A 13992-nucleotide genomic window follows, 5' to 3' on the forward strand; every position below is an offset into this window, starting at 1 on the left:
CTGTACAAATGCGGCGAAAGATATATACATGGGAGCTATATCTAAATCTGTACCGATTTAACGATTGACATTGCATATATGCAATGTTAGTTTCTTGCCTGTCTAGCTCCTATTCTTTTACATATTTTACCATAATTTTTTTTTGTTATTCACATTTTGGAAGCCGTAGATTATATTTGATAAGGATTTTGTCCAGTATCGCAACAATTTCATTTAAATAAAGCGAAATTAAAATAAGCATTTTGAGTACCTCGAAAAATTTAACTAATTTGTTTTAATATTATGAAACTTTCTTAAATTTTTTTTAAATGTAAATATAAAATGAAAAGTATAATCTATTCTAAACGCTACGTGTATAGTTTTATAATACAAATTATATTTACAAGTGTTCTACAATGAATGATATCATATCTGCAATTTCATGCGTTTGAGCCGATATGAACTGTCATTGCATATATGCCATATAATTGCATATGTGCAATGTCATGCATTCAATCAATTTTTGTTACTACTAGGACACTTAACGACGAATATGAATATAAAGACGAGTATTTTGTTGATGATGGAGATTTAAACACCGAGTTTGATATAAATCGAGGTCGTAGAAGAAGATTCGAGTTGATCCTTGCCCTACATCGTTGGAGAATCATATAACATACAAGCTGCTGGGTTGTAATTGTTACACGTATATCATCGTGATAGATAGGTTAAATGGGTTCAACATTTTTTTGCGGTGGTCTATCCCCTGTCAATATGTTGGTGGCAATTTTAGGTGTTTAAAAGCTTCCTCATGGTGGAAGACCGTTCGAACTCGGAACTATAGAGCTTAATATTGAATCGAACTACACTCAGTGATAAACAGAAGGTCAATATTGTGGTATCATAATTAACTGAAAAGTCGCCATTATACCTACCCTAAGTAAAAACGAGGGTCCAGATTTCCGTGTATCATATATGCTGGTATATACAAAAACCAGTTTTCAGCATGTTACGCTCCAACTTTCGTCGCCCCTTCGACCATTGCACTGTTCTACGTGGAACAGTGCAATGGTAAACGGCAAACGGTCTTGCATCTATGGGATTGCGTTCTCCAAGTTCACATCCCTTTGTGTTAAATGCAAAACTGGGGAATTCTGTGCATCAAAAAAGGCAGAAATTATTTAGAATCCCAAGAGTTTGACTTTTAATATTGCACCCCGAGAAGGAATATGATCACCTCAAACATGTTTCAGAAGTAAAATGTTAGTTTTCGATGGGGAACATGTAACATGTTTGACGAAACCATGCTATCTGATTTTGGCAAATATTTTATGTTTGGCGAGAAAACAATTTTTTTTAGTAAAAATGTTCCATTTTCCCCATCCAGCAATAAAATTTTTCACTTAAAACATTTTTTATCTCATCACTTTTCTCCTCTACCTGTGATATATAGATATAACAACGTGGACTAAAGAAATTGATTATCTGCATGAAATTGCATATATGCAATGTTACGTAACTTTTGCTTCAGTGATCAGAATCGAACGAAGATTGGTTTACGGTATCATAACTCCATATACAACAATTCTAACATACTAAATAATTTTTATCCTTGCTCAAATTAAATCATGCAACGAAGGGTTAAACCAAATTTGGCATGCATAGTAAGAATATTAGTTCTACTCTCTGTGCAAAATTTCACATAGATCGGAGCAAAACTGTGGCGTCTGTGGTAATATGGGTGTGTACCGGGCGAAAGATATATATGGGAGCTATATCTAATTCTGAACCGATTTCAATAATGTCGAACAAAAAATGTTCAAAAACAACAATATTTTTTCTGTAGCGGATATCAGAATGCAAAACAAACATAAAAAGGCGGTTGTGAAGTTAAACATAACAAAGGAAACAAAATATTTACATTTGTAAATGGTGGCAGATAATGTAGAAAAACATTGGTGCCTAAGCTAGGGTTAATACTCTCTGTGGGTACGATTCCTGCTTCGACCGAACACCAAAAAGTTTTCAGCGGTGGATTATCCCACCTCAGTAATGCTGGTGACGTTTCTGAGTGTTTCAAAGCTTCTCCAAGTGGTTTCACTACAATGTGGAACGCCGCTCGGACTCGGCTATAAAAAGGAGGTCAGTGATAAGAGAGAAGTTCACCACTGTGGTATCACAATGGACTGAATAGTCTATGTGAGCCTGATACATCGGGCTGCAACCTAACCTAACCTAACATCAAAAATGTTAAATGTTTAAATCTATACATTATTCAATTTACACATTAAATTTGGTATTCGGATCTTTAAAAACGATATGCATATGTTACATAGGCAATTTTTTTGAGGGTGTAAATGTTGAATGAATTTGTTTTTAAGTTTTGTTTATCTTATTCTAATGTTCAGATTGGAGTTCTTAAATTTTCCATTTTAATTTTTTTTAATAAAAACAGTTTAAAATCCGAAATTTTCGTTCTTCTTTCTGAAAGATATTTATGTGAAATATATTATATTCCTATAAGAAAGAAATTTCATTTATAAAAATATATGATTATAAGAAACGTTTTTTCTTATATGCAAAAATTGTCTATAAAAAACACTATAAAAAAAAATTGAGAGATTTTTTGAGTTTCTTATATTCGTTACCCACTGTAGCTGGCTACGCATATTGTGATACGCAATTAATATTCGGCTACAAAATGGGGGTTCCTTGTAATTGAAGTAAGTATAACATCGGACATTACTCATTGATAAGGGAGAGGTTCCCAAATTTCTATTCCTGATCCTCTAAAAACAATTTATAAATTCAACAAGAAAATTTTAAATCTGGAAGTTTCTATTTTTTTCATACCGGTTCATATTGTTGTATAGCTTCCCATAAGGATCGATCCTTAATTTCTGGTCATTTGCATGCAGAGAAGGTATGTGCACGCAAAGAAGAAAAAAACGTTTGGAAAACTTGTACCGAAAACGTTTTTCTTTTGTTAGAGTTTTTTGCTTCGAATTTGCTTCGAAAATTTTAAACTTTTATCATCAAAAAAATTCGTTTGTTACAAAATTTTTATTTTTTTCAATAAAAAAAGTTATGTTTGAAACAACAACACAGTCCATTTCGTTTATATCAAACACTGTTCTTTTCTGACTTTAGGTCTTTAATAAGACACATTTTACAGTTCAAAATTTAATATAGTACAATGTTGAACATTTTTTGGAATCTTGCGAACATATCTGGAATATATGTAAAAAAAAAAAACTTTAGTCGAATCAGGGATCGAACCCACGACCCATGGCATGCAAGTCGGACGTAGCAACCACTGCTCCACGGTGCCCAACTAAATGTTTGTTTCTGTTAAATAAACTTAGTTTAATCGGTTCATGGGCGCCGCAAGCTATGCTATAGAAATATAACTTATATGGATAATTATCTATTGATGACCATAACAGGTACATAGCTCAGTGGTTAGTGTGTTGGCTTACAAAGTGCATGGTCCACGGTTCGATTCTCCTTCCAGGCGAAAGGTAAAAAATTTTTAAAAATTTATAAAATTGTATAATTTCTTCTACATTCTTGGTATTACAGGAAAAGGTGTTAAGAACTAAAAAACCTCGTGGATGTGAGAAAGATGTGAGGGAAAATGCAATTAGCAAGAAAACAATGTTTTTTTTTGAGTTAGTCTTTATGAAATTGTTTTTACATCCTGGAAAAGAATAAACGTTTATCACAAAAAGTATATACTTTTCTTCCAAATACACTTCCTTACAGCGAAAAGCAAATGAGAAACGAACTTTGTTTGTCTAAAATTTCGTTTGGAAGTAAAGAATTATTTTTTTGTGTGCACGCAAAGAAAAAAACGTTTGGAAAACGTGTACCGAAAACGTTTTTCTTTGGTTAAAGTTTTTTGAATTGCTTCGAAAAGTATACACTTATTATCACCAAAAAAATTCGTTTGTTGCAAAACTTTTAATTTTTCAATAAAAAAAGTTATTTTTGAACCAACAACACAGTCCATTTCGTTTATATCAAACACTGTTCTTTTCTGACTTTAGGTCTTTAATAAGACACATTTTACAGTTCATAGTAAAAATTTAATATAGTAGAATGTAATGTTGAACATTCTTCCGACCATATCTGGAAAAAAAACTTTGGTCGAAGCAGGGATCGAACCCACGACCCTTGGCGACCGACGTAGCAACCACTGCTCCACGGTGCCCAACTAAATGTATTTTTCTATTAAATAAACTTTGTTTAATCGGCTCGTGGGCGCCGCAAGCTATGCTATATAAATATAACTTATATGGGTAATTGTCTATTGATGACAATAACGGCTACATAGCTCAGTGAATAGTGTGTTGGCTTACAAATTGCATGGTCCGCAGTTCGATTCTCCGTCCAGGCAAAAGGTAAATAAAATTAAATTTAATAAATAAATTAAATAAATATAAAATCGTATAATTTCTTCTACATTGTTTGTATTACAGAAAAAGGTGCTAATAACTAAAAAAACTTCGTGGAAGTAAGAAAGATGTGAGGGAAAATGCAATTAGCTAGAAACATTTTTTTGAGGTAGTCTTTATGAAATTGTTTTTACATCCTGGAAAAGAATAAACGTTTATCACAAAAAGTATATACTTTTCTTCCAAATACACTTCCTTTCAACGAAAAGCAAATGAGAAACGAACTTTGTTTGTCTAAAATTTCGTTTGGGAGGAAAGAATTATTTTTTTGCGTGTGAGAAAACCAAATACAAGTAAAGATACACACTAACTAGAAAACCACCATGTTATATTTTTATTTTACTGGTCTCGTGTTATATGTTTGCATTGTACCTCAACATGATGTTGATATGTATTTAATCAACATCATGTGATGGCTCTCGCACGCCAAGAGAAACCCAGTATTATTTCGTAAATTTTCGGGTATTATGTGAAAAATTCATAACAAGTATTTGTGACAATAATGTACTATGTATTCATTGATTTTATGTACAATTCATATATTATATTTTTTTCGCATAACTATTTTTATGACTTTGGATTATCTACCTAAATTTAGGCACGATAATATCGGAGGTTTTATACTGGAATCGGGTCCTGTCGCTTCCATCCTCTACAAGCCGATATCGTTTATCTTACTTTTTCTCACTAATAGTTAACCAATATGTGCAGTGCAGAATTGCATTCGATACGACAACGAATGTATACTACAGTCTCATAACTGAAATAATGAGGGCGATCATAATCTCAAAAACATGGATTAGCTACCATACATTCCTGAATTTGGTTACTCTTTTGATGTCGTTTGGTCATTAATCTTCTTTGAGCAACAAAAAGGAAGAGTGGAAATACAGTTTGTGGTTATTAAAACTACGCCAGCTACGGAATGAAATCGGGCATGGGTAACGAATCATCACATGTTTTAGGAACTAACACGCCCATGATTTATATAATTAAATCCCTTAATTATGCGCTTCCCAAAAAATAAGTGAAATTATGCTGACTGACCCTACATCATCGCTGCCAGAATCTAATTCTCTTGGTTGATCTGTCTCTCACCATCTACGCTTGGACTATCTACAGTGGACCGTCATCCGTCCAGCATCATGCAAACAGGTTCACATTGTTTAAATTGAGGCTGCAGCAGCAGCAGCCGCATCAACATCTAACATGTGGCTCGAACATCGCGTACTAAAGTCAATTTGCAATTGGACTTTCTATGGATGGTATTCATAAGTTTGGTTTTGGTTGGTAGTGTTAAAATTTCATTGCTGACCAGATTGTCCGCATTCCATTCAATCGCAAGAAAACAAACCAGGCACTTGTTTAGTTGAAGCAGCGAGTTGTGACTGACTGACTCACTGATTGGGTCGTATGGTCCGCCTTTTCGGAGATGGCGATGACTATAAAAGACCAAATTAACAGCTATCCACTAGCACATTGGTATGATGTACCAGTGTCTTCCCCTATATATGAATGAATGGTTATACATATCCAAAATGGTAGGGATGGAATGTGTTAAGGAGGGACGGAAAGTATCTGCAGGCTTATCAATAACCAACGAATAACCCAATACATTTCGTGCCGAACAATTCGCGTTGTTTTTGTGAGTAAAATCTGTCATCCACCCCTTTCCTCACATATCGAAAGGAGTGATGGTGATACCAAACATAAATTTGCCATCACCACAAATTTTGTTAATGAACAGTGCATCATTGTTGTAATGATAACAAAGTAAGCTATTTATGAGCTAAACAATCTGTAATCAGGACATAATTACTTCGACACGTTGCACACGTTGTCACGACAAGTCTGAAATTTGGTATATGGTGTTAGGTTAGGTTAGGTTATGTGGCAGCCCGATGTATCAGGCTCACTTAGACTATTCAGTCCATTGTGATACCACAGTGGTGAACTTCTCTCTTATCACTGAGTGCTGCCCGATTCCATGTTAAGCTCAATGACAAGGGACCTCCTTTTTATAGCCGAGTCCGAACGGCGTTCCACATTGCAGTGAAACCACTTAGAGAAGCTTTGAAACCCTCAGAAATGTCACCAGCATTACTGAGGTGGGATAATCCACCGCTGAAAAACTTTTTGGTGTTCGGGCGTAGCAGGAATCGAACCTTGTGTATGCAAGGCGGGCATGCTAACCATTGCACCACGGTGGCTCCCATATGGTGTTGGTATATGGTCTCTAACAACCGTGCAAAAATTGGTCCACATCGGTCCATAATTATATATAGCCCCCATATAAACCGATCCCCAGATTTGGCTTGCGGAGCCTAAAAGAGAAGCAAATTTCATCCGATCCGGCTGAAATTTGGTACATGGTGTTGGTATATGGTCTCTAACAATCATGCAAAAATTGGTCCACATCGGTCCATAATTATATATAGCCCCCATATAAACCGATCCCCAGATTTGGCTTGCGGAGCCTAAAAGAGAAGCCACTTTCATCCGATCCGGCTGAAATTTGGTACATGGTGTTGGTATATGGTCTCTAACAATCATGCAAAAATTGGTCCACATCGGTCCATAATTATATATAGCGCCCATATAAACCGATCCCCAGATTTGGGTTGCGGAGCCTCAAAGAGAAGCAAATTTCATCCGATCCGCCTGAAATTTGGTACATGGTATTGGTATATGGTCTCTAACAACCATGCAAAAATTGGTCCACATCGGTCCATAATTATATATAGCGCCCATATAAATCGATCCCCAGATTTGGGTTGCGGAGCCTCAAAGAGAAGCAAATTTCATCCGATCCGGTTGTAATTTGGAACATGGTGTTAGTATATGATTTTTAACAACCGTGCCAGAATTGGTCCATATCGGTCCATAATTATATATAGCACCCATATAAAACGTTCTCCAGATTTGACCTCCGGAGCCTCTTGGAGGAGCAAAATTCATCCGATCTGGTTCAAATTAGGAACGTGGTGTTAGTATATGGTCGCTAACAACCATACCAAAATTGGTCCAATCGCTCAAAAATTGGTCCATATCTGTTCATAATCATGGTTGCCACTAGAGCCAAAAATAATCTACCAAAATTTTATTTCTATAGAAAATTTTGTCAAAATTTTATTTCTAGAGAAAATTTTGTTAAAATTTTATTCGGTTCATAATAAAATTTTCATCATTGTCAAAATTTTATTTCTAAAGAAAATTTTGTCAAAATTTTATTTCTATAGAAAATTTTGTTCAAATTTTATTCGGTTCATAATCATGGTTGCCACTCCAGCCAAAAATAATCTACCAAGATTTTATTTCTATAGAAAATTTTGTCAAAAGTTTATTTCTATAGAAAATTTTGTCAAAAGTTTATTTCTATAGAAAATTTTGTTAAAATTTTATTTCTGTAGAAATTTTTGTCAAAATTTTCTTTCTATAGAAAATTTTGTCAAAATTTTAATTCTATAGAAAATTTTGTTAAAATTTTATTTCTTTAGAAAATTTTGTCAAAATTGTATGTCTACTTTGTCAAACTTAGTTATATACATATTGGATTGATCTTTTTTGATTTAATATATACCACGTATGGACTTACATACAATTTAGAAGATGGTGTTAGGAGGTTTTAAAATACCTTGCCATCGGCAAGCGTTACCGCAACTTAAGTAATTCGATTGTGGATGGCAGTGTTTAGAAGAAGTTTCTACGCAATCCATGATGGAGGGTCCATAAGCTTCGGCCTGGCCGAACTTACGGCCGTATATACTTGTTACTATTGTTGTCTTTTTGTGTGTCTTACTAAAAGATTTCGGTTTTATGTCCAATCCTGCCTTTAGGCGGCATTAGAGGGTTCAACTTTAAGTCCATTGTGATACCACAGTGGTGAATTTCTATTAGAGGTGTGCACGTGATTAATATTTTGCTCACGCTCACGCACACTCACGACGGAGAAATTTTATTCACGCACACTCACGATATTTTTTTGGTAGGACTCACGATCACGCACGCTCACGAAAAAAAATTTGTACTCACGTACACTCATGCACGAAAATCTTTTAAATGTAGTGACTCACGAAAAATATTATAATAATTTTATGAGTAATTTACCTATAGAACCTGATTGAAAACATGAGTATGATTAAAATCGAGAGCGTTATAAAACTCTTTATAGCTAGGGTGTCACTAAAATTATAAATTAATTCAACTCGTAAGCATTTTATGTTCGTACGCGAAATTATTTTCGTGAGTGTCTTTTTCCGAAACTCGTTACTCACGCACACTCACGAAGATATTATTTTCGTGACTCACGCTCACGCACGACATTTGGGTGGTTAATCACGCTCACGCACACTCACGCCGTTGGCGTCAGCGTGAATCACTACTCACGCGTGAGTCACGACAATTTCGTGTCACGTGCACACATCTAATTTCTATCTTATAACTGAGTGATGCCGGCATAAGTGTAGGAAGGCCTCTGGGGAGGGGGCTTAGACCCCCCAGAAAAAATTTAGCCCCCCCCCAGAATTTGAAAACCTATTTACGATTTTACATTTTTATAAAAATTAAACAGTATATACAACAGCACAAAGTTCCGCTAAAGGCTTTCATGCACAATCGAATTACTTGGGTTGTGGTAGCAATTGCCGATGGCAATGTTTGAAGTCTGATATTTATGAAATAGAGCTGTGATTGAACTTATGGTTTAGTTGAATAACTAACAGCTTGTTTCTGTATGTCGAACGAGTTCAACCGTTCGACTGAAATGCATAGAAACAGCTGTTTTTTGGTTATAAATTCAGCTGTTTGTTTCCATTTTAGTCGATCCACAGAGCTCATTCGACAAACAGAAACAGGCTGTAAGGCTCCTTTATTATATTGTTTAGTCTGGTTTAATTAAAAAATAGTAATTGGTATTAAAACTTTTCTTTCATAAATTAATATCTCAATAATGCTGCAAAAAAGAGTCGCCAAAGAACGTGAAAATGTTCTTTTTGGATGCGGAAGTGGTGCAAAATTGGCGGAGAAGCGATGAATGTAATAGGAACTCGTCATAGAACGAATGTCCACCGTTTTAACAGCCGTTGCAATAAATTTGCATCACTACTTACGGTGTGATCCGAATTCAGAGTTTTGAATGTGAATTAAAAAATTGTGTGATATTTTCCCAAATAAATAATTTGTATTTATTCGTTTTTTATTTGTTTTTTGGTCGACCTTTTGTTAGAATTATTTAAATATTTATAAAGACCTCGAGCTTCAAGAAACATTAAATTATAATAATTTTTATATTTTTTATGATTTTTAATGCATTCTAACGCTTGTTTGAATATTTTCAAAAATTATCGATTTTTCTATAATGAATTTAGCATTTTTGTGGCAAAATTTGAATAATTTTTAGCATTTTATTTATTCTTAATCTTTTTTTAAACTATTTGAAAAAAGAAAACAAAAATTACGCATTAAAATATGAAAAAAACTGAAGTAAAAAACTTCCTGTGTAGTTAATATAAATAACTTCTTTGTGAGGACATTTTTGGAAGTGCTTTTAAAGTTGTGCCTTTAAAACAAATCCCAATTTTTTTGCTGGGAAAAGTGTGGAACTACTTTTAGTTGCTTTATTATATATTATTTTGATGTCTATTTTTGTATTCTTTTTTATGAAATAAAACAATAATTGAACCTATAAGTTCAGTCTATAAATTTTTAGCTAGGGGGGCTATAGCCCCCCCTAGGAAAATTGTCTAGCTACGCTAATGGATGCCGGATTCTATGTTTAGCTCAATGACAAGGGACTAATATGCTAGTGTTTTCAAGACGTCAGATATTACATCAGGGTCGCTGCCTGATAGGCTGGCTGATTGGCGTAGTGTTTAATGACCACGGTATGAGCTGTCATGTTACGGAGGAAGGTGAATCAATTAAATACCTCCTATGTGAGTGTCCTGCATTTTGTGCAAGGCGTAAGCAAATCGTAAAGCATACTCGTATAGCTTTAGATTAATGGCGAGCCTGGGAAACGTTAACTTAAGCAGTTGTTAATGTTTTTGGAACAATCAGGTTGATTCACGAGATGAAAATAATGGGGTGGGTTCAAGGGTAAAAATAAGAAGTGCCTATATGTAATAGGTACTTTTTCTTAATGTGGTATCACAATGGACTGAATGGTCTTATCTAAAATCGGGCTGCCATTTTAACATAAAATAAGATGAAAACGGATAAATATTTCAATTGGATCGTAATTAAGTTTTATAAAAAAAAAAAAAAACAAGTATATACGGCCGTAAGATCAGCCAGGCCGAAGCTTATGTACCCTCCATCATGGATTGCGTAGAAACTTCTTCTAAACACTGCCATCCACAATCGAATTACTTAAGTTGCGGTAACGCTTGCCGATGGCAAGGTATTTTAAAACCTCCTAACACCATCTTCCAAATTGTATGTAAGTCCATACGTGGTATATATTAAATCAAAAAAGATCGATCCAATATGTATATAATTAAGTTTGACAAAGTAGACACAAAATTTTGACAAAACCATGATTATGAACCGCATAAACTTTGAACAAAATTTTCTATAGAAATAAAATTTTGACAAAATTTTCTATAGAAATAAAATTTTGACAATGATGAAAATTTTATTATGAACCGAATAAAATTTTAACAAAATTTTCTCTAGAAATAAAATTTTGACAAAATTTTCTATAGAAATAAAATTTTGGTAGATTATTTTTGGCTCTAGTGGCAACCATGATTATGAACAGATATGGACCAATTTTTGAGTGATTGGACCAATTTTGGTATGGTTGTAAGCGACCATATACTAACACCACGTTCCTAATTTGAACCAGATCGGATGAATTTTGCTCCTCCAAGAGGCTCCGGAGGTCAAATCTGGAGAACGTTTTATACGAGGGCTATATATAATTATGGACCGATATGGACCACTTCTGGCACGGTGGTTAAAAATCATATACTAACACCATGTACCAAATTTCAGGCGGATCGGATGAAATTTGCTTCTCTTTGAGGCTCCGCAACCCAAATCTGGGGATCGATTTATATGGGCGCTATATATAATTATGGACCGATGTGGACCAATTTTTGCATGGTTGTTAGAGACCATATACCAATACCATGTACCAAATTTCAGGCGGATCGGATGAAATTTGCTTCTCTTTGAGGCTCCGCAACCCAAATCTGGGGATCGGTTTATATGGGCGCTATATATAATTATGGACCGATGTGGACCAATTTTTGCATGATTGTTAGAGACCATATACCAACACCATGTACCAAATTTCAGCCGGATCGGATGAAAGTGGCTTCTCTTTTAGGCTCCGCAAGCCAAATCTGGGGATCGGTTTATATGGGGGCTATATATAATTATGGACCGATGTGGACCAATTTTTGCATGATTGTTAGAGACCATATACCAACACCATGTACCAAATTTCAGCCGGATCGGATGAAATATGCTTCTCTTAGAGGCTCCATAAGCCAAATCTGAGGATCCGTTTATAGGGGGCCATATATAATTAAGGACCGATATGGACCAAATTTTGCATGGTTGTTAGAGACCATATACCAACATCATGTACCAAATTTCAGCCGGATCGGATGAAATTTGCTTCTCTTTGAGGCTCCGCAAGCCAAATCTGGGGATCGGTTTATATGGGGGCTATATATAATTATGGACCGATGTGGACCAATTTTTGCATGGTTGTTAGGGACCATATACCAACACCATGTGCCAAATTTCAGCCGGATCGGATGAAATTTGCTTCTCTTTTAGGCTCCGCAAGCCAAATCTGGGGATCGGTTTATATGGGGGCTATATATAATTATGGACCGATGTGGACCAATTTTTGCATGGTTGTTAGAGACCATATGCCAACACCATATACCAAATTTCAGCCGGATCGGATTAAATATGCTTCTGTTAGAGGCTCCACAAGCCAAATCTGAGGGTCCCTTTATATGGGGGCTATACGTAAAAGTGGACCGATATGGCCCATTTTCAATACCATCCGACCTACATCAATAGCAACTACTTGTGCCAAGTTTCAAGTCGATAGCTTGTTTCTTTCGGAAGTTAGCGTGATTTCAACAGACGGACGGACGGACGGATGGACGGACATGCTTTGATCGACTCAGAATTTCACCACGACCCAGAATATATATACTTTATGGGGTCTTAGAGCAATATTTCGATGTGTTACAAACGGAATGACAAAGTTAATATACCCCCATCCATTGGCGGAGCTAGAAGTTTTCGCTGGGGGGGGGGCTATGCCCCCCCCAGACATCATTCAGAATTTTGTCGAAATTTCCGAAGCGATAAATTACCACTATTGATAAAACTATACATCCTCAATTTTATTGCGGTGTTAAAGGCAATATGCAGCAAAATCAATCAAAAACAAAAAAACTCAATCACAAAAATTAGTTGTATCAATTAATTATTTAATTGACTTTGATGATTGATACTGTCATTATTTTTTTTTGATTGAATACATTTCAATTAAAAATTAATTAGATCAATTAATTTCATGGTTGAAGACAAAAAATATTTTATTGTGTGTGGGAGCTGGTTCCACGACACCGCTATAAATAATCAAATAGCAACTTACCATTATTTAATATAACAAAAAATAAAAGCATTGCTTTAAGTATGTGTTTGAAAAATATTGTTTGTAATTTATTTTTAATTCAAGACAACAAACATATGATTTTTAAATTTTATTTAAAATGTGTGTTTTAAAACAGGACTAGAAATCATAAAGCAAAACATAAACTTAACATATTCATCGTGTATAAAAAATACTAAGAATAAAAAATTAAATAAAAGGAAAAAAATAAATTGAATGTTATAAAACGTCTATCTTCGATTAGTGTTTAAAATGTTTAAAATGTTTAAAATTGACAAATAAGAAAACTTGTCTTGGTTCATAGTTGACCTCAACCAGGTTTTTACTCGACGCATAGCAGAAAAACTCCTCTCACATCCAGCGGAGCTAATCGGCAGACTTATTGCAACTTGAATTAGTTTAAACAAATTTGGATAAATATTTTTATTAACATTGTCTTTAAGAGTACACATGTCAATTTTGTCGTGTTTAGTCAGGTTTTTTAAAAGGTTTCTCATTACAAGTGCCTCTGCTAAAAGTGAATTTGTATCGATTTGTAGGCAATTCTTATAGTTCTCAACAAATTCGGAAGCACCTTCTAAGTTGAGATTTCCAAATGCGTTTATAGATTTGGCCAATGGAAGGCTTTTAAATCTGTATTCTAAATTTTTTAAAATATTGTCAAGAAGAGGAATATATATTTTTGTTTCCCAAAAGTCAATGGCTGAAACATTTTCATTTAAATCTGAGCCGGCACCTTTTTCTTGAATAGACTGCATGTTCAACGTTGCCCTCTTCTTTCTTTTTGCAATATTTGTCGGATCTAACATAATGCCATTCTCCTTTGAAAATCGGTCAATTTCATTCCATATTTCAACAAAATTTTGTTTATGCTCTTTGAAAATACACAGAAAAAAATATCACCAAAAT

At 34.6% G+C, this 13992-nt stretch overlaps 1 protein-coding gene across 1 annotated transcript in view; it reads right to left on the reverse strand.

Annotated features, from left to right (window-relative positions):
- Window positions 1–948: 948 nt before the first annotated feature.
- The window catches only part of LOC142226606 (zinc finger MYM-type protein 1-like), a 34776-nt gene continuing 21732 nt past the window's right edge, over window positions 949–13992 (reverse strand). Inside the window, exon 4 of the mRNA XM_075296703.1 lies at window positions 949–1133. Within this exon, the coding sequence (XP_075152818.1) occupies window positions 949–1133 (185 nt within the window). The remainder of the gene's footprint in view (window positions 1134–13992) is intronic.

This window comes from Haematobia irritans, chromosome 1, assembly GCF_050003625.1.
Source record: "Haematobia irritans isolate KBUSLIRL chromosome 1, ASM5000362v1, whole genome shotgun sequence".
In the NCBI taxonomy this organism is placed as follows: domain Eukaryota; kingdom Metazoa; phylum Arthropoda; class Insecta; order Diptera; family Muscidae; genus Haematobia; species Haematobia irritans.